The 21323-nt window shown below is 67.4% G+C and overlaps 1 protein-coding gene across 1 annotated transcript; it reads right to left on the bottom strand.

The window, feature by feature from the left end:
- Positions 1–29: 29 nt before the first annotated feature.
- On the bottom strand, positions 30–11739 carry ERFL (ETS repressor factor like). Its single transcript, XM_074857685.1, has 8 exons — positions 11647–11739; positions 2724–2803; positions 1943–2177; positions 1226–1415; positions 1021–1144; positions 494–798; positions 154–234; positions 30–83 (listed from the first exon to the last, which is right to left on the bottom strand). The coding sequence occupies exons 2-8, from the start codon at positions 2785–2787 to the stop codon at positions 30–32; spliced, it is 1053 nt and encodes a 350-aa protein (XP_074713786.1). The 5' UTR covers positions 2788–2803; positions 11647–11739.
- Positions 11740–21323: the final 9584 nt, after the last annotated feature.

The following is a 21323-nucleotide window of genomic DNA, read 5'->3' as shown; positions in this document are numbered from 1 at the left end:
AGGCAGAGGCCAGGCCGAGCGAGGTGACTTTATTGCTTGAGCAGCCGCCGGGGGGGCGGCAGGGGGGCCGCCTCGTACACACGCTGGGGGGGGCACGGGGGGGTGTATTTACAGGGGGGGCGGGCGCGGGGGGGGCACGGGGGGTGTATTTACAGTGGGGGGGCGCGGGGGGGCTCGTTCCTCCATCACAACGACGCACAAGCGGGGGGCACGGGGGGCACAGACGATATTGCACTTCCAGTGGCAGGTGGGGGGGGGGTAAAAAAAAGGGGGGGGGAGCCGGAGCCCCCCAGCTCTGTCCCCGGGGGGGGAGGGAGTGTCCCCCGTGGGGCGCGGGGGGGGCCAGGGCCCGGCTGGCGGGGCCGGACGTCTCGGGGGGGCCCGTGCCTGGACCCGCCCCCCCCCAACACCCCCGGCTTTTTTTTTTTTTTTTTTTTGGGGTGTCGGCGTCGCTCAGCTGCGCGCGGGGGGGGCCCGGGGGGGGGCTGCCGGCCTCGTCCCCCGAGCTGCCGCCGCCGCCGTCCGTCACCTCCAGCTCCGAGTCCGAGCCCGGCTCCAGCGGCCGCCCCGGCAGCGGCCCCGGCCCCGGCGGCGGCACCGGCCCCGGCAGCGGCCCCGGCCCCGGCGGCGGCGGCGGCGGCAGCGGCGGGTAGAAGGGCGGCGGGTAGAGCGCGGCCGGCAGCTTGGCCAGCGGCAGCGCCCCGGGCACGTAGGGCCCCCAGCCCCAGGGGTACTCGGGCACCGGGCCCCGCCCGTAGCCCCCCAGCAGCGCCGGCGCCTTCGAGTAGCCCGAGAGACCTGCGGGGGGGGCGTCAGGGCGGGCCCCGCACCCCCCCGAACCGCCCCCCCCCGAACCGCCCCCCCACACCTCCGCCGGGCCCCCATCACCCCCCCAAACCGCCCCCCCCCCACCTCCACCGCCCCCCCATCGCACCCGCCGCCCCCCCATGGTACCCACCGCCCCCCCCCCCATCGCACCCACCGCCCCCCCATCGCACCCCCTGCCCCCCCGCCGCTCACCGGAGCCCAGGAAGGGCGCAGCCGCCTCCAGCCGCAGCTTCTCGGCCTCCGGCTGCCGCTCGAACGGGGGGGCCCGCCCGGGGGGGTCGGCGGGGCGCGGGCCGCAGAACAGCGACTGCAGCGTCTGCGGAGTCAGGGGGGTGTGAGCGGGGAGCGGGGGGGCTCCCATGGGACACCCCCCCCATCCCCCGGTGTCGCCCCGTACCTCGGGGGTGAGCGGGGCGCAGTCGGGGCCGTGCCCCCCCCCCGGGAAGGGCCCGGGGGCCAGCAGGAGCGGGGCCCCCCCGGCCACCTCCAGCAGCGGGTAGTTGACCAGCACCACCTTGCTGAAGTTGAACTTGTAGGTGAAGCGTTTGCCCTTGGTCTTGTGCAGGATCCGCTTGTTGTAGTAGTACCTGGGGGGGGGGAGGGCTGGGGGGGCGGCGGTGGGGCGGGGACCCCCCCCGGGACCCCCCACTGCCCACTGGGACACCCCACTGCTCCCAGCATCCGTAGTACCCTCTGCACCTCCAGTACACCCAGTGCCCCCAGTGCCCCTCACACCTCCAGCGCCCCCAGCACCCCCAGTCTCCCCAGTATCCCCAGTCCCCCCAGTATCCCCAGCACCCCCAGTCCCCCCAGTCCCCCCCAGTATCCCCAGCACCCCCAGTCCCCCCAGCTCTGCCGCCCTCCTCACCAGCACGGGGCTCCTCGGGGGGGGTTTGGGGAGTTCCAGGGGGGTTGGAACTCCCCGGGGGGGTGGTTTGGGTTTGGGAGTCCCGGGGAGGGTTTGGGGGTCCCAAGATGGGGATTTGGGGCTCCCTGGGGTGGGTTTGGGGCTCCCCGGGGTGTTTTGGGGCTCCCTGGGGTGGATTTGGGGCTCCCCGGGGTGTTTTGGGGCTCCCCAGGTGGGCTCAGGGTCCCCGCGCGGGCTCCGTCTCACCTGAGGGCGCGGCTGAGCTTGTCGTAGTTCATGTGGGGTTTGCACTTGCGGACGCCCCAGAGCCGGGCCACCTCGTCGGGGTCCTTGATGACGAACTCGCCGTAGTCGCCCTGCCAGGCGATCACCTCCCGGTACTGCTCCTGCCGCAGCAGCTCCAGGATGAAGTGCCAGAGCTGGATCTGCCGCGAGCCCGGGCTCGACTCCGGCTTGTAGGCCCAGTCCGGGAAGGCGAAGCCTGACGGGGGGGACGGACACGGGCCGTGGGGGGGGGGTGCGCGACGGGGGGCACCGCGGAGCGTCCCCGGTGTTCAGCCGAGTGCCAGGGACTGCGCACCCGTGGATGCCGGGTGACACCGAGGGGCCTGGGATGACATTGCCACGTGTCCCGGTGACAGCGGGGGGCCCGGGGGGCGTCCCCGGGGGTGCTGGTGACACTGGGGGGCCGGGGACGGCGTCCCCGTGGGTGCTGGTGACAGCGGGGGGCCCAGGGGGGTGTCCCCGTGGGTGCTGGTGACACTGGGGGGGCTGGGGACGCCGTCCCCGTGGATGCTGGTGACAGTGGGGGGCCCGGGGGGTGTCCCTGTGGGTGCTGGTGACAATGGGGTGCCCCAGACGAGGGGGTGCCCGGGACAGCATCATGTGTGTCCCCACTCCCCGCGCGGGGGGCCCGTCCTCTGTCCGGGGAGGGGGGGGCTGGTGCCGCGGGGGGGTCACGGGGGCGCAGCGGCGTCCCCGGGGGTGTCTGTCCCCGCATCCGTGTGTCCGTGGCGCCGGGGGGTACCTGGGGTCCAGAGGGCCGGCACCGGGGAGGTGAGGAGCAGGTCGGAGACGCAGCTGCAGTCCATGGCGGGGGGGTCACACCTGCGGGGGGGCGATGGGAGGGTTTGGGGGCGCAGCCTTGCCGGGGGGGCGTGGGGGGAGCGGGGATGGGGGTGGATTTGGGGGTGCAGAGGTGGGCGTCCAGGAAGAGGGTGCAGGAATAGCACGTGGGGGGGATTTAGGGGCGTGGGGGGGAGTTATGGTGGGGGGGGATTTGGGGGGTGCGAGGAGGATTTGGGGGTGCGGGGACGGGGCGCAGGGGAGGGTTTGGGGCCCGGGGAGGATCCCAGCCCCTCCCCAGCCCCCCCCCCGCCCCCCCCTTCCCCCCCCCCCGTGCCCCCCGGCAGCGGCTCGTTTCCTTGTTAGTTTTGATTCGGGTTTCGGCGCTTTCAACTCGGCGGCGGCTCCCGCGGCCCCGCGCTAACGAGCAGCGCTGGGAATTGCGGCCGGCGGGCACCCGCCCGCTGCCGGCACCTGCCCCCGCCGCCCCCCGCCCCGACACCCCGCACATCCCCTATACAAACAGCCCCTGTACACACACCCCCCACACACACACAGCCTTTACACACACATCCCCCACGCACACCCCCCACACCCCCCCCTACACAAACACCCCTACACCCCCCTACACACACACCCCTACCCCCCCACCCCCTACACACACATCCTTTATACAAACACACTTTACATAAACATCCTTTACCCCACACCCCTCGCACGCCCAGCCCCTACACACGTCCTTTATCCACACAATCCCCTACACACACGCACCCTTACACACCTGTACGTGTCCCTTACACACATGTACGTGCCCCTTACACACATGTACGTGTCCCTTACACACGCGTAATGTCCCTCACATGTGTACATGCCCCTTACACATGTGCATGTGCCCCTTACACATGTACATGCCCCTTACACACACACACACAATTCCTTTAGGCACTTGTACACCCCCCCGGCACACGCACCTCCCCTCACACGCTTGGACACCTCCCTTACACATATGTGCACCACTCTTACACACGTACACCCCACCTTTACACACATAGGTCCCTTGTACACGCTTCCCTTACACACACCTCCCTTGTACACATACACCCCTCCCTTACACACCTCTCCTACACACATACACCCCTTATACCCTCACGCCCGCATGCACACCCCCCTTACACACCCCCTTTTCCTTACACCCACACCCAGCGCACACCCCGGTGCACACGGGCGGCCCTTGCACACACCCTGAGACTCGCCACCTACACCCCTACACACGCGGCACGCGCCTTACACACACACCTTGTACACGCACCTTGCACACGCCCCTTGTACACGCACCTTGTACACGCACTGTGTACGCTCGGCAGAGCTCCCCTGCATGTGCGGTCACGCGCACCCCTTGTCCCTGCAGACGCGTCCCCTACACACGCTGCGTACGCGCTGTGCGCACACCCCGTGCACACACCGACGGCCCCCCCCGCACAGCCCCTGCGGCGCGCACACCCCGACACGGACACCCCCAGACACACGGATCCCTTATGGACACCCCCAGACACTCAGATCCCTTATGGACACCCCTATACACCCAGATCCCTTATGGACACCCCTATACACTCAGATCCCTTATGGACACCCCGATACACCCAGATCCCTTATGGACACCCCAGACACTCAGATCCCTCACGTACACCCCCACACACTCAGCCCCTACACACTCAGATCACCCCCCCATACACGCAGCTCCTTCCTGTGCACCCCTATACCCTCACCCCTGCACGTACATCCCCTATACCCTCACCCCCTGCACCTACACCCCCTGTACCCTCAGATCCTGCACATACATCCCCTATACTCTCAGACCCTTCACATACGTCCCCAGACACGCAGTTCCCTGCATGTACATCCCCTATACCCTCACCCCTGCATGTACATCCCCTATACCCTCACCCCCTGCACGTACATCCCCTATACCCTCACCCCCTGCACCTACACCCCCTGTACCCTCAGATCCTGCACATACATCCCCTATACTCTCAGACCCTTCACATACGTCCCCAGACACGCAGTTCCCTGCATGTACATCCTCTATACCCTCACCCCTGCATGTACATCCCCTATACCCCCACCCCTGCACGTACATCCCCTATACCCTCACCCCCTGCACGTACATCCCCTATACCCTCACCCCTACACCTACGCCCCCTATACCCTCAGATCCTGCACGTACATCCCCTATACCCTCACCCCTACACCTACACCCCCTATACCCTCACCCCCGGCACGTACAGCCCCTATACCCTCAGACCCTTTACATGCGCTGCTATATGTACACCCACACCCCATACCCTCACCCCCTGCACCCACACCCCCTATACACTCCCCCCTGCACCCACACCCCCTATACGTCCCCCCCCGCACCCACACCCCCTATACCCTCCCACTCCCCGCCCCCCGCCCCCCGTCCCTGCATTATTCATGGCCCCAATTAGCGCCCGGCCGCGGCCCGCCTGGGCTCGTTGTTTCATGACCCGCGGCGATGGGAGCGCGGCCCGGCCCCCCCCGGCCCCCCCCGGCCCCCCCCGGCCCCCCCGGCCCGGCCGGATCGATGCGGGGATCAATGGGGCCGCTTTGATCCGCCGCCCCGGCAGGAAAACGGGGGGGTGGGGGGGTGGGGGGGAATGGGGGGCGGGGGGGGGAATGGGGGGCGAGGGGGGGGGTAGGGGGGAATGGGGGGAGGGGGGGTCCCCACGTGTGTCCGGCGCCGGGCAAAGCTCTGAGCCGCGAGAGCACCCGGCCCCCTATAGCACCCCTACAGCACCCTACAGCACCCTATAGCACCCTATAGCACCCTATAGCACCCCTACAGCATCCCTATAGAGCTCTGCAGCCCCCCTCCAGCATACATGAACGGAGCCCCCCTATACACAGACACACACCGCACCGTATAGAGGTGTACAGCCCCCTATAGGTAGATACACACACAGCCCCCTATAGACAGACACACAGTCCCCTATATACAGATACGCACCTCACGTATAGAGGTCATACAGCCCCCTATATAGAGACATACAGCCCCCTACAGACAGACACACAGTCCCCTATATACAGATACGCACCCCACATATAGAGGTCATACGGCCCCGCTGTATACAGACACGCAGCCCCGCTATACGGCCGTGTACACCCCCCTATACGCAGCTGCACCCTATAGCCCTATACGGCCCTGCCAGGTGAGCCCATACAGCCGGAGCTCTGTAGGGACACAGTGGCACCAGCGTGAGGGGTCTATAGGGGAATCTATAGTGGAAAGGACGAGCAGCCTGTATACGCCGGGTATTATCACACGCTCCATATAGATACCCGTATAGGAGCAGCATCCGCCTATAGAGGAAGCACACCTATAGAGAGACGTTTTCAAGGGGAGGATGAAGGCAGCTTCCCGCAGCAGCTATACATCCCTCTATAGGGGCACTGACTCTCCGTAGTGCCTCTGCCAGCACTGAATAAACAGCATCAACACCAATGGCTATAGGGGCCGTACCCTATAGCTACTGGCAGAGGGGTAACGTCCCAAGGGCAGCGCAAGCACGGTGTCTATACATGCCACGCAAACACGCCGAGGCGGGAGAGCGCAGCCCCCTATACTCAGTGTTTGTGTAAAGCACCTATAGGTGTTTCCGCAGAGCCGGCAGACCCATGCGTCCCCTACACAATTCAGCTATAGGCGGCTGCGGGGCAGAGCGGCCGCTGTACGTCGGGTCTGTAGGAGACGCCTCCGTATAGACCATGTAAGTGTGGGTATGGCCGTAACCCCAGTCCTATAGGGAATATCCTGCCCCTATATACACACGTGCAGGCTGCCACGGCCCCGGCCCCACGTTTTCCTGCAGAGGTAACGTATGCACCCTGTAGGCGCCTCTATACTGCGGGATGCACCCACGGCTCGGCTGCAGCATCCTCTGGCAGGGACCCTATAGAGCCGACGTGTCTGTATGGACCGTGCGTAGGGGATGGGGATGGTGGCTGGAGTGTGTCCATACGTACCGTGCATAGGGGAAGGTGACGGTGACAGCAGCGTGGCCATACAGACCGTGTATAGGGGACAGGGGTGGTGACAGCGGCGTGTCCATACGTACCATGCATAGGGGATGCAGAGCCATGGCTGTGTGTCCATACGGACTGTATGGACCATGCATAGGGGACGGGGGGACCATATGGCCGATGCATAGGGGATGGGGGTCCATAAGGACCATGCATAGGGGATGGGGGGGTCCATATAGATCGTGCATAGGGGATGGGGGTCCATAAGGGGATGGGGGTCCATAAGATTCATGCATAGGGGATGGGGGAACCATATAGATCATGCATAGGGGATTGGGGGGTCCATATGGCCCATGCATAGGGGATGGGGGGGTCCATATAGATCGTGCGTAGGGGATGGGGGGCCCGTATGGCCCATGCGTGGGGGGTGCGGGCAGCAGCAGCAGCAGCGTATCCATACGGACCATGTATAGGGGACGGGGGGGTCCATACGGCCCCAGCAGCGGGTCCCTATGGGGGGGGAGGGGCGGGGGGGGGGCGGGGGGGGGGTCCCGGGGCCGCCACATCAAAGCGCCGCCGCCGCCGGGCGGATCCGGCCCCGCGAGTCCGGGGGGTGTTTGTGCTCGGCGGGTCCCGGGAGAGGGGGGGGGAGAGCGGGGGGAGGGGGGGAGCGGGGGGGGGGAGCGGGGGGGCGGGGCCGCCGTAATTAGTCATTACCGGGTGATTAATGCGGCGGGCGAAGCCTGAACGCGCGGCGCGCGCGTGTGTGTGTGTGTGTGTGTGTTGCACACGCGTGTGCAAGGGGGGCCCCATGGGGGGGGCAGCGCTGCCCCCCATTTCACGAGACCTCCCCCCCACCCCGGAGGCCGTTCACGCGCTAATTAACGTTAATGAGGGCGGGGGCAGCCCCTTGCACACGCGTGTGCGACACGCGGCCACACCGACCCTTGAGCCCCCGCTCCCCATCCCCGTATGGGATCCATACGGCCCCTCACCCCTCCCCATCCCCATGTGGGATCCATACGGCCCCTCGCCCCCCCCATCCCCATATGGGATCCATACACCCCCCCCTCCCCATATGGGATCCATACGGCCCCTCACCCCCCCCACCCCATCCCCATATGGGATCCATATGGCCCCTCCCGCCCCCCCGCGGCCCTGGCCCCATTTTTCTTCATTTGGAGCCACTTTGGCCCTGACACCACACTCTTATTTACCGCGTGTGCGGCCGCGGGGGGGGGCGGCGCCTGTGACCCCCCCGGGACCCTCCGCTCGGTGCCGGCAGGGGCCAAGGGTGGGGAGGGGGAAAGTGGTGTAAAGCTGCGGCGGCACGAAGCCAAAGCCGAGATGCGGGTGCAAAAAAAAGGGCATGGCGGCGGCATGTGGCAGAAACACCGGTGTAAAGCCAAGACACTGGTGTAAAGCCGAGACGCCGGTGCCAAAGCGAGATGCCGGTGCAAGGCCGAGGCGCCGGCGTCACGCCAAAGCCCTGGTGCAAAGCCGCAGTGGTGGTGGTGAAAAACCGAAGGCCAAGACACCGGTGTAAAGCCAAAACACTGGTGTAAAGCCAAGACGCTGGTGTAACGCCAAGATGCTGGCACAAAAGCAAGATGCCGGCATAAAGCCAAGATGCCGGTGTAAAGCCAAGACACTGGTGTAAAGCCAAGATGCTGGTGTAAAGCCGAGACACTGGTGTAAAGCCAAAACACTGATGTAAAACCAAGACACCGGCATAAAGCCAAGACACTGGTGTAAACCCAAGACACCGGTGTAAAGCCAAGATGCTGCTGTAAAGTCGAAACACTGGTGTAAAGCCGAGACACCAGCATAAAACCAAGACGCTGGTGTAAAGCCGAGACGCTGGTGTAAAACCAAGACGCTGGTGTAAAGCCGAGACGCCGGCACAAAAGCAGGATGCCGGTGTAAAGCCGGAGCGCGGGGGCAAAGCCGCGGCAGTGGGGCAAAGCGAAGGGGGTGCGGGGCCAAGGCGGTGGTGTAACGGTGGTGTAAAGCCGAGGCGGGGGCGAGGGGGCACCGGTTTGGGGGCACTGGGGGGCGCTGGGGGGGTCCCGGCGGGGGGTGGGGGGCGCTGGGGGGTCCCGGCGGTGCCGGGGGGGGCCCGGGGGGGGGCGGCAGTGGCGGGGGGGGGCGGGGAGCGCCGCGAGCCGGGCGCTAATTCCGGCATCGATCAGGCGCGATGGCGGCAATAAATTATTGTGACAAGACGCGACTCTCGCGCCATCGATCGGGGCCGGCCCCGGCCCCGCGGCCCCACACGTGTGGGGCGGCCCCGGGTGTCCCCCCACCGCCACCGCGGGGTGCACACGCGTGTGCGGGGGGTGCCCACGGGGGGTGCCTGGCACACGTGTGGGGCACGCGGAGCGGGCGTGCAAAGCACGGGAGGAAGAGTGTGAGGAGCACATGGGCGTGAACGTGCGGAGCACACGTGTACAGGTGTGCAGAGCACACGGGCGTGAACGTGAGCAGCACACGTGTGCAGGCGTGCGGAGCACACGGGCGTGAACGTGAGCAGCACACGTGTGCAGGCGTGCGGAGCACACGGGTGTGAACGTGAGCAGCACACGTGTGCAGGCGTGCGGAGCACACGGGCGTGAACGTGAGCAGCACACGTGTACAGGCGTGCGGAGCACATGGGCGTGAACGTGCGGAGCACACGTGTACAGGCGTGAAGAGCACACGGGTGTGAACATGAGCAGCACACGTGTACAGGCGTGCGGAACACACGGGCGTGAACGTGAGCAGCACGCTTGTGAGGGCGAGCAGAGCACAGGCCTGAGGGTGCGCAGAGCACATGTGTACAGGCATGTAGAGCACACATGAAGGGCACACAGAGCACATGTGTGCAGGTGTGCAGAGCACACACACAAGAGCACGCAGAGCACACGTGTACAGGTGTGCAGCGCACACATGAAGGGTGTGCAGAGCACACGTGAAGGGCACACAGCGCACATGTGAAGGGCACACAGAGCACACACACGAGGGCACGCAGAGCACACGTGTACAGGCGTGCAGAGCACACGTGAAGGGCACGCAGTGCACATGTGAAGGGCACACAGAGCACACACACGAGGGCACGCAGAGCACACGTGTACAGGCGTGCAGAGCACACGTGAAGGGCACGCAGTGCACACGTGAAGGGCACACAGAGCACACACACGAGGGCACGCAGAGCACACGTATACAGGCGTGCAGAGCACACGTGAAGGGCACGCAGAGCACACGTGCCTGGCATGCAACACGCGTGTGCGCGCCTGTGCTGGCATGCGGGGAGACGTGTGCGATCGCACGCGTGAGCTCGCCCAGCACCAGCCCCCCCCCCCCCAGTCGGGGTCCCCCCGCCTGCCGCAGCCCCCCCAGCATTTTGGGCTCAAACCAGCTTATTTCGGGTCGATGAGGAGGCCCAGCCGCTCCCAGCACCCCCCCCTTCCCTCCCCAGTCCGCGGCACTGGTGGCACTGGGGGGGCGCAGACCCGGCGGCACACGCGTCGCACGCTCGCCGGGGGTGTGTGTGTGTGTGTGTGTGTGCACACGCGTGTGTCCCCGCACGCGGCAGCTCTGAGCCCCCCCCCACCCCGCTCTGCACCCCGGTCACGCGTCGCGCCCTGCGCCGCATTGTGCAGCCCTATAGGGCGGGGGGCTATGGGGTGGGGGGGTATAGGGGTGGGGGGCTATGGGGGTGGGGGGCTATGGGGTCTGTAGGCGTCTATAGGGTCTGTGCGCTCTATGTGGTCTGGGGTCCCTATGGAGCCTAATGGGGTTGGGGGGGTCTGGGGGGGTCTATAGGGTCTGGGGGGGGTGGGGGGGACACTGTGGGGTCTACGGGGTTGGGGCATCTATAGGATCTATAAGTGTATATGGGGTCGGGGGGTGTATGGGGGGTCTATGGGTTCTGTAGAGGTCTATGGGGCCGATGGAGGGGGGGGTCTATGGGGTTGGGGAGATCTATAGGGTCTGTGGGGTCGGGGGGTGTATAGGGGCTCTGGGGCCGGGGGTTATGGGGGCTATAGGGGCCGGGGGCTATGGGGTTTATAGGGGATATGGGGGCTATAGGGGCCGGAGGCTATAGGGGCTATAGGGGCTATAGCAGCCGGGGGCTATGTTGTCTATAGGGGATATGGGGGCTCTAAGGGCTATAGAGTGTATAGGGGCTATAGGGGCTATAGGGGCTATAGCAGCCGGGGGCTATGTTGTCTATAGGGGATATGGGGGCTATAAGGGCTATAGGGTGTATAGGGGCTATAGGGGCTATAGCAGCCGGGGGCTATGTTGTCTATAGGGGATATGGGGGCTATAAGGGCTATAGGGTGTATAGGGGCTATAGCAGCCGGGGGCTATGGTATCTATGGGGGATATGGGGTCTATAGGGGCTATAGGGGCTCTGTGGGCTATAGGGGCTCTGGGGCTGGAGGCTATAGGGGCTATAGCGGCCGGAGGCTATAGGGGCTATAGGTGCCAGGGGCTATAGGGGCTATAGGGGTTGTAGGGGCTATAGGGGCTATAGGGGCTATAGGTGCCGGGGGCTATAGGGGCTATAGGTGCCGGGGGCTATAGGAGCTATAGGGGCTCTGGGGGCTGCGGGCGGCCGCGGGCGCTGATGGATTCTCGCACTTGTCTCTTAATCTCCGGCGCCGATCGATTCGCTATTTCCCTTTGTTGCCAGAAACTTCGATCCTGGCCGGGGCCGGGGCCGGGGCCGGGGCCGGGGGCCGGGGGGGCCCGGGGGGGGGGCGGGGGGGACCCGTTCGGAGCCGCCCCGAGGCCGCGGCGATGGGCGCGGGGACGCGGGACCGGCCGAGCCGCGGCCGTCGGGAAACTTCGCAACTCACCGCGGGGCGGCCCCGCATCGGGCCGGGGTCGTCGGAGCCGGCGGCGGGGGGGGCGCAGCTCCCTAGAGGGTCCGTCGCATCCCGGCGGGAGCCGCGGAAGGGAGCGGGGCGGGGGGGGAGCGGGGACGGGGACAGCGGGGAGCGGGGCGCCGGGACGGAGGAACCGGGGCGCGGGGAGCGGGACAGCGGGGAGCGGGGATGGAGCGGGGGGGTGCGGGGGAGCGGGGATGGAGCCCCGGGGGTGCGGGGAGCGGGGTCGGAGCGAGCGGGATGGAGCGAGCGGGATGGAGCGAGCGGGAGCGGCGGGGATGGAGCGGCGGGGATGCGGGAACCGGGATGGAGGGAGCGGGATCGGGGAGAACCGGGGATGCGGGAGGCGAGGTCGGAGCGAGCGGGATAGAGCGAGCGGGGCTGCGGGGATGGAGCAGGGGGGTGCGGGGATGGAGCACCGGGGGTGCGGGGATGGAGCACGGGGGTGCGGGGATGGAGCACCGGGGTGCGGGGAGCGGGGCCGGAGCCGGGAGGGTGGATGGAGGTCGGGAGCGGGATCGGCGGGACGGAGGGTCCGGGTAGGGACGAAGCGGGGTGCGGGGAGCGGGACCGGGGGGTGCGGGGGCGGCGGGAGCGGGGCAGGGTCCGGGGGAGAGGGACGGAGGGACGGAGGGACACGGGGACGGAGGAGGAGAGAGGGAAGGAGGGATCGGAGCGGGCAGGTGGGAGCCGGGAGGGAGGGAAGGAGGGAGCGGGGCAGGGGAGAGGGGAGGAGAGAGGGACGGGGCAGGGGAGGAGGAGGAGGAGGGAGGGATGAAGGAGGGATGGAGGGATCGGGGCGGAGGAGGGACGCGGGGAGTGGGGCGGAGGATGGAGGGAGCGGAGAAGGGGATGGAGGAGGGATGCGGGACGGAGGGACAGAGGGACGGAGAGACGGAGGGACACGGGGACGGAGGGACGGAGGGACAGAGGGACGGAGGGACAGAGGGATGGAGGGACAGAGGGATGGAGGGACGGAGGGACAGAGGGACAGAGGGACGGAGGGACAGAGGGACAGAGGGACGGAGGGACGGAGGGACGGAGGGACACGGGGACAGAGGGACGGAGGGACAGAGGGACAGAGGGACACGGGGACAGAGGGACAGAGGGACAGAGGGACGGAGGGACGGAGGGACGGAGGGACACGGGGACAGAGGGACGGAGGGACGGAGGGATGTGGGGACAGAGGGACGCGGGACGCGGAGGCTGCGGGAAGGGGCGCGGGCGGCGGCGGCTGCGCGGGGTTTAAGTAGCGGCCGAGCGGGGCCGGCGGATCGATGGAGATAATTTTCCTCAAACTCGGAAAATAAAGTTCATCGCTGATCAAATTTGAAAACAGATGTCGCGGCGCGGCCCGAAATGGGCTTCGATCGGGGGGGCGGGAGGCAGCGGCGGCACCCCGGGACCCCCGGGCCCCCGGGACGCCGAGGGGCGCGAGGGGCGTGCGAGGGGCGTGCGAGGGGCGTGCGAGGGGCGATCACGCCTGCCCCGGGCGCCAAGGCCTTCCCCAGGCACACGCGTGTGCGGAGACACGCGTGAGGGCGGCACGAGGGCCGGGTGTGGTGGCATGTGCAGCACACGCGTGTGCAAACGCCTGCGAGTGCGAGGAGGCGCCGGGCAGGTGCCACCCAGGGTCTGGGCCGCGTGTGCCCGGATGAGACGGAGGCCGCGGCGCACATGTGCCATGAGGACACATGCGTGTGCCGTGATGACACACACGCGTGTGCCGTGACACATGCGCGGCCTCGCACACGCGACGAGCGTGCACACGCGAGGAGGGGTCACGTGTGCCGGCAGGCCTCACGCACGCCTGTGCCCCCTCCCCGCCACGTGTGCACACGTGTCGCGGGCTGTCGCGGGCCCTCGTTAGCGGCGGTTAAATGAAGGGGCGGGCGGGTGGGCTGGGGGGTGGAGGGGGGCACACGCGTGGGGCACCCCACGTGTATGGGGCTGGGGAGGGGCGCTTCCCACCCCCAGAGCCCGGGTCTGGCTGGGGGGGTCCCCACGATTTGGGGGGGGCGTTTGTCACCCCGGACTTGGCAGGTCCCCATTGGGGTCTGGGGGACCCCCGCCCACCCCGGTCGCAGGAGGGGGGTGTCCCCCCATGTTTGGGGTCCGGGGGAGGCCTTTTACACCCCACATTCAGAAAGCGGGGGGGGACCCCCCCGTTTTGGGTCTGGAGGACCCCTCCCATCCCGAGCCTCATGCTCACCAGGGGTCCCCCCCCTTCTGGCCCTGGGGACCCCCCCCCGCCCCAATCTCACCAGAGGGACCCCCCTAATTCTGCCCATGGGGGACCTCCCCCCCCCCCGGCCCCAACAGGGTTTCCCCCCATTTTGGGGGTGGGGGGGCCCCTTCCCGCTCCAGACTCGTTGAGGGGGTGTCCCCCCCATTCGAGCTCTGGGGGACCCCCCCTCCCTGACCACAGCCTCGCCAGGGGGCCCCCCCATTTCGGGTCGGGGGGATGCCCATCTCACCCCCGATTCATCCAGGCAGGGGGGTCCCCCCATTTCGGGTCGGGGGGGCACCTCCCCGCTCCCAGATCGCCGAGGCGACCTCCCCAATTCCAGCTCGGGGGACACCCCCCCCCTCGCCCCCAGCCGCACCGGGCCCCCCCCCCACTGGGCTCTGTGTCCCCCTGCTCTCCCTGACCCCACCTCGCCAGGGGGTCCCCCCCGTTTGCTCTCAGGGGTCCCCCCCGCCGCCCCCCTCCCCGCGGCCGGTCGGTGGTCCGCGCGCGGGGGTCCGGGGGCGGCGCGGGGGGGTCGGGCGGGAGCCGCGTGTGTTTTCGTATCTGTCTGGTCTCCTGGAATTATGAAAAATACCCCCATCGACAGCGCGGCTCAGCTTCGATTACGGCAGATAGGACATGACAGCCCCCGATCAATAGCAGGCCCGTCCTATAAAGTGTCAAGTAATGAATCAATTTCGACTAAATTTTCCATTTTTCAGGGGCCGTTCGCAGAGAGAAGAATATCCTCTTTTGTAAAGATATTATTATCGATTGCGGCGGCAATTTGACATCAGGGGTAGTTAATTCCACTCAGAATAAAATTGAAAACACTTGAGAGCGGGAGAGAGGGAGAGACAAAGGAGAGAGGGACGGGGGAGGGGAGGGCGGGGGGGGGAGTGGGGGGGCAGACGGACGGACATCGGGATGGACGGACAGTGGGGTGGTGGACGGACAGCGGGCTGGGGGACGGAGGGATGGGGGGGGATAAAGGGGTGGCGGAGGGATCGGGGGTGATGGGGGGATGGAGGGGTGATACGGGGCAGGGGGGGTTCGGGGTGATGAAGGGATTTGGGGGGACGGAGGGGTGGGGGGTGGCGGGGGGGGGATGGCGGAGGCATCAAGGGGTGACACGGGGGTAAGGGGGCGGCAGAGGGATGGGGGGTGGTTCACGAAAAATGGGGTGATGGGGGGACAAGGGGTGACGGAGGGATTAGGGGGGGTGGGGGGATAAGGGGGGGACACAGGGATTGGGGGGTGACGGGGACACTCGGGGTGACATCGGGCTGCCGAGAGTCCGGGGGTGCAGATGGGAATAACGGGGGTCGGAGAGGGGGACGGACGGACGGACGGACGGACGGACGGAGGGGCGGGAGGCCGGGGGGTGCAGGGAGGGACAGGCAGCACCAGGCCGGACGGACGGAGGCGGGGGGGAGCGGCTGGAGCCCCGCGGTGTCCCCAGGCCACTGTCACCCGTGGGAATTCGCACACCCGTCACCCCCGCGCGTGACACGTCCCCCCCCCGGGACGGACAGAGGGAAGGGGGTGACCCCTGCGGCAGCCCCGGCCGGGGGGCGGGGGGGGCTTAGAGGGGGGAGGGGGATGCCCAGACCTGTCCTCAGTGCCCGGGGGGACGGCGAGCGTCCGGCTGCTCCCCCCATCCCGGGACGCCCTCCCGCATCCCGCAGCATCCCAGGATCCAACATCGTCCCTCAGCATCCTGCATCCTGCATCCCGCATCCTGCATCCCGCATCCCACAGCATCCCTCAGCATCCCATATCCCACATCCCCTCAGCATCCTGCATCCCTCAGCATCCCGCGTCCCTCAGCATCCTGCATCCCTCAGCATCCTGCAGCATCCCGCATCCTGCATCCCGCATCCCACAGCATCCCTCAGCATCCCATATCCCACATCCCTCAGCATCCTGCGTCCCTCAGCATCCCGCGTCCCTCAGCATCCTGCATCCCTCAGCATCCTGCAGCATCCCGCATCCTGCATCCCGCATCCCGCATCCCAGAGCATCCCTCAGCATCCCATATCCCACATCCCTCAGCATCCTGCGTCCCTCAGCATCCCACATCCCTCAGCATCCCATGTCCCGCACCCCTCATCCCACATCCTGCAGCATCCTGCATCCCAGAGCACCCCCTGGCATCCTGCAGCATCCCGTGTCCCGCAGCATCCCGCATCCCACATCATCCCTCAGCATCCTGCACCCTGCATCCTGCATCCCACACCCTGCAGCATCCCTTGGCATCCCGCATCCCTCAGCATCCCACAGCATCCCTCATCCCGCATCATCCCGCATCCCACAGCATCCTGCATCCTGTATCCGTCATCCCACAGCTTCCCTCATCCCTCAGCATCCCTCACCCTGCATCGTCCCTCATCCCACAGCATCCCACATCCCGCATCCTCCCGCATCCCGCAGCATCCCGCAGCATCCTGCATCCTGTATCCCACATCCTGCATCTTTTATCCTGCATCCCTCAGCGTCCTACATCCTGTACCCCACATCCCGCGTTATCCTGCATCCTGCAGCATCCCGCAGCATCCCACATCCCACATCCCACGTTATCCTGCATCCCTCAGCATCCTGCAGCATCCCTCATCCCTCAGCATCCCACATCCTGTATCCCACATCCCACATCCCGCATCATCCCGCATCCCTCAGCATCCCACATCCTGCATCATCCTGCATCCCGCGTTATCCCGCATCCCTCAGCATCCCACATCCCGCGTTATCCCGCATCCCTCAGCATCCCGCATCCTGTATCCCACATCCCACATCCCGCGTTATCCCGCATCCCTCAGCATCCCACATCCCGCGTTATCCTGCATCCCTCAGCATCCCGCATCCTGTATCCCACATCCCACATCCCGCGTTATCCCGCATCCCTCAGCATCCCGCATCCTGTATCCCACATCCCGCATTATCCCGCATCCCTCAGCATCCCACATCCCGCGTTATCCCGCATCCCTCAGCATCCCGCATCCTGTATCCCACATCCCACATCCCGCGTTATCCCGCATCCCTCAGCGTCCCACATCCCGCATTATCCTGCATTACCCCACATCCCACACCCTCCCGCATCCCGTCTCTCCACCCCACACGACCCCCCCCCGGTGCCCCGCGGCGGGACAGGCCGGGGGGGTCCGGCGGGACGGGGCAGTTTCCGCCGCCGCCTATTTGTATATTCCGAGCTCATGAGCCGCATTATTCGGGAGAAAATGAATCTTTCATGAGTGATTTGTCGCCGCCCGGCCCGGCCCCGCGTTGTTTAATGTTTCAATTTGGAGGAAGCAAACATTCAATCAGGCGGATTAACTGGTTAATGCCGCCCATCGCTCAAGCTGTCGGCCCGCCAGCGCCCGCCGCGCCCCGCCGGGACGGGCTGGGCCCGCGGGGGTCCCCACGGGTCCCCACGGAGTCCTGCCGGGTCCTTACAGGGTCCCCACGGGGCCCACGGGGCCTCACGGGTCCCCACGGGTCCCCACGGAGTCCTGCCGGGTCCTTACAGGGTCCCCACGGGTCCCCACGGGGCCTCACGGGTCTCCACGGGTCCCCACAGAGTCCTACCGGGGTCCCCACGGGGCCTCACGGGTCCCCACAGAGTCCCACTGGGTCCCGCCGGGTCCTCACGGGTCCTTACGGGGACCCCACAGGGCCTCGCAGGGTCCCCAGGGGTCATCACAGGGTCCCCACAGGGTCCCCACGGGGTCCCGGCTGCGGCAGGGATGTGGAGTGGGGCTGGGGCAGAGCAGGGGGGCTGGGGATGGGGACAGGGACACGATGAGGGGACAGGACACAGGACATGGGGACACGGATGGGGACAGGGAGAGGGCCAGGGGACATGGCAAGGGGACAGAGCGTTGGGGACAGGACGGGGAGAGGGAACAGGACACCGGTGAGGAGACAGGGACAGGGGATGGGGACAGGACACAGGACATGGGGACATGGATGGGGACAGGGATGGGGGACACGGATGGGGACAGGGGACAGGGATGGGGAGAGGGCCCAGGGGACATGGCAAGGGGACAGACATGGGGACAGATAAGGGGACAGGGGATGGGGACAAGGACATGGGGATGGGGACAGGACAGAGGACATGGGGACAGGGGACAGGGGACAGGGACAGGGGACATGGATGGGGACAGGGGACAGGACATGGGGACGGGGATGGGGACAGGGATGGGGACAGGACACGAGGGCAGGGGACAGGGGCCATGCCGAGGGGACAGACATGGGGACAGGGACAGAGCCCGGGGCACGGGACGCGGGGACAGCACCGGGGGACACACACACACACACGGGCGGCGGTGACACTGTTCCGCACCGCGGGGGTTAATGAGGGAGGACCGACCCCCCCCCTCCGCCCCCCCCCGACCCCCGGGACCCCCCTTGGCCTTGGGAGGGGTCTGTCTGTCGGGGGGGGGGGTGGTCTGGGGGGGCTCTGTCTGTCGGGGGGGGGGGGGGGCTCTGTCTGTGTGTCTGGGGGGGGGTCTGGGGGGCTCTGTCTGTCGGGGGGGGGGGCTCTGTCTGTGTGTCTGGGGGGGGTCTGGGGGGGCTCTGTCTGTCGGGGGGGGGGCTCTGTCTGTCTGTCTGTCTGTGGGGGGGGGTCTGGACACGCCCCGCTCCCTCCTTAATTGCTCAGCGGTGATTCTTTACGGCGCCGCCGGGAGCGGGGGGGGGGGGGGCGATGGGGGATGGGGGGGGCCCCACACGCGTCCTGGGGGGTGTGGTGTCCCCCCCCCAAAGCTGCCGGGACCGAGACACCCCCCTGGGGATGGGGGAGCCCCCCCGTGTGCGCCAGCGGAGGGAAATGGGGGGTTCGGTGGCGGGGGGTTGCGGTAATGGGGGGTATCTCGGCGGGGGGGTCCGGTAGCGGGGGGGGTGTCCCGGTGATGGGGGGAGGATCCCGGTGGTGGGGGGGGGTCCCGGTGATGGGGGGGGGGTGTGTGTGTGTCACCCCGGTGGGGGTTCGGGGGGGGGGGGCTCCTATTGCCGGGCGTGGGGGGGGTCCCGGTGGCGGTGCGGGGGGGGGGGGGTCCCGGTGCCGGTGCCGGTGCGGGGGGGGGGGGCGGGGCGGGGGGGGGTCAGCGGAGCGGAGCGGCCGCCGCGCTGATCAATATTCGATTTAGGTGCTAATTCGCCGCCGCCGGAGCTGTCAGCGGGTGATGGATGGGGGCGGTGGCGGGGCGGCGGGGGGCGGGGGGGGGGGCGGGGGGGGCGGGGGGGGCGGGCGGGGGGCGGCGGGGCCGGGGGGGGGGGCGGGGGGGGGCGCGGGGAGCGGCGAACAATGGGCCGGGACCCCCCCGGACCCGGACCCCCGCCCGGCGGGGCGCGGGTAAGGGACCCCCCGCCATGGGCAGAGTGGGGGACCCCCCCAAGGGGGAAGGGACCCCCCCCAGGGGAAGGGACCCCCGAAACAGCCCCCCCCGCTCCCAGACACCCTCCAACCCGTCTGGGGACCCCCCCAGCCCCTCCTGCACCTGGGGACCGCCCCCAGCTTAGGGACCCCCCCCATCAGCTTGGGGACCCCCCCCAGAAGATTGGGGACCCCCCCCAGCCCCACCCGGGGACCCCCAAACCGGGGTCGATCCCCCCCCCCCCCCCCTAAGGGACCCTCCTCCCCCCGCCGCGCACCCATCGGAAGAGGGGGGTGTGGGGTTGGTGGGGGGGCCGCTCCCCCCCCGCCCGAAGATGGATGGCGGCGGCGGCGCCGCGCGTTAATTAACACTTGAGTTAATTAGTTCGGGCCCATTTACGAGTGAAATGTTTTGATTGGGGGCGGCGCGCGGCGGCGCGGGGTGATGGATGGGGGCGTCCCGGCCCCCCCTGAACGGCATCGGGGGGGGGGGCGGGGAGCGCTGTTACCCCGTGTCCCTACTGACGGGCCCGGCGCGGGGTGGGGGCCGCCCCCTGGCGGAGGAGGGGGCGCGGCGGGGTGGGCCGGGCCGGGCTCCCCAAAGCCCCTATAGCGCCCCGCACCCCCCTATAGCCCCGGTACCCCCCAACCCTCCCACCCCCATATCCCCCCATAGCCCCTATAGCCCCCTATGGTCCCCCATAGCCCCTACAGCCCCTATAGTCCTCCTATAGCCCCCTATGGCCCGTCATAGCCCCTATAGCCCCCTATGGTCCCCATAGCCCTACAGCCCCTATAGTCCTCCTATAGCCCCCTATGGCCCGTCCATAGCCCCTATAGCCCCCTATGGTCCCCCATAGCCCTACAGCCCCTATAGTCCCCCCATAGCTCCTATAGCCCCCTATGGCCCGTCCATAGCCCCTATAGCCCCCCTATGGTCCCCCATAGCCCCCTACAGCCCCTATAGTCCCCCCATAGCTCCTATAGCCCCCTATGGCCCGTCCATAGCCCCTATAGACCCCTATGGTCCCCCCATAGCCCCTACAGCCCCTATAGCCCCCTATAGCCCCCTGGTGACCTCCCCATAGCCCTATAGCCCCCTATGCCCCCCCTATAGCCCCCTATGGCCTCCCCATAGCCCCTATAGCCCCCTATGCCCCCCCTATAGCCCCTATAGCTCCTATGCCCCCCCCGTAGCCCCTATAGTCCCCCATAGGAGCCGATTCCCCCCATGATCCCCATATCCCCCTATAGCCCCCATATCCCCCATCCTCCCCTGTAGCCCCCACATCCCCCTATACCCCCCATACAGCCCCCATACCCCCTATAGCTCCCCATATCTTATCCCCATACCCCCCATTTCTCTCATAGCCCCCTACAGCCACTCTACCCCCTATAGACCCCCCCTACCCCACATAGCCCCCACATCCCCTATAGCCCCCATCTCCCCTATAGCTCCTCCACCCCCTATAGCCCCTACAGCCCCTATAGCCCCCAAACCCCGCTATAGTCCCTGTAGCCCCCTATTGCCCCCCCTCCTCATACCCCCTATAGCTCCCTACCCCCCCACATCCCCTATAGCCCCCTATAGCCCCCCTACCCCCCATAGCCCTTATACCTCCTATACCCCGCTATAGTCCCCCATATCCCCTACAGCACTTATGGCCCCCCATAGCCCCTATAAGCCCCTACAGCCCCTATACCCCCCATAGCCCCTATAGCGCCTATACCCCGCTATAGCCCCCATATCCTCTATAGCCCCTACACCCCCCCGTATCCCCCATAGCCCCCATACCCCCCCATAGCCCCTACCACCCCCCATAGCCCCTATAGCCCCCATACCCCCCATAGCCCCTACACCCCCCATAGCCCCTATAGCCCCCATACCCCCCATAGCCCCTACACCCCCCATAGCCCCTATAGCCCCCATACCCCCCCATAGCCCCTACACCCCCCATAGCCCCTATAGCCCCTACACCCCCCATAGCCCCTATAGCCCCCATACCCCCCATAGCCCCTACACCCCCCATAGCCCCTATAGCCCCC

This window comes from Strix uralensis, unplaced genomic scaffold, assembly GCF_047716275.1.
Source record: "Strix uralensis isolate ZFMK-TIS-50842 unplaced genomic scaffold, bStrUra1 scaffold_258, whole genome shotgun sequence".
In the NCBI taxonomy this organism is placed as follows: domain Eukaryota; kingdom Metazoa; phylum Chordata; class Aves; order Strigiformes; family Strigidae; genus Strix; species Strix uralensis.
The sequence above is the reverse complement of the archived record's forward strand: the minus strand, read 5'-3'. Positions and strand labels throughout refer to the sequence as shown.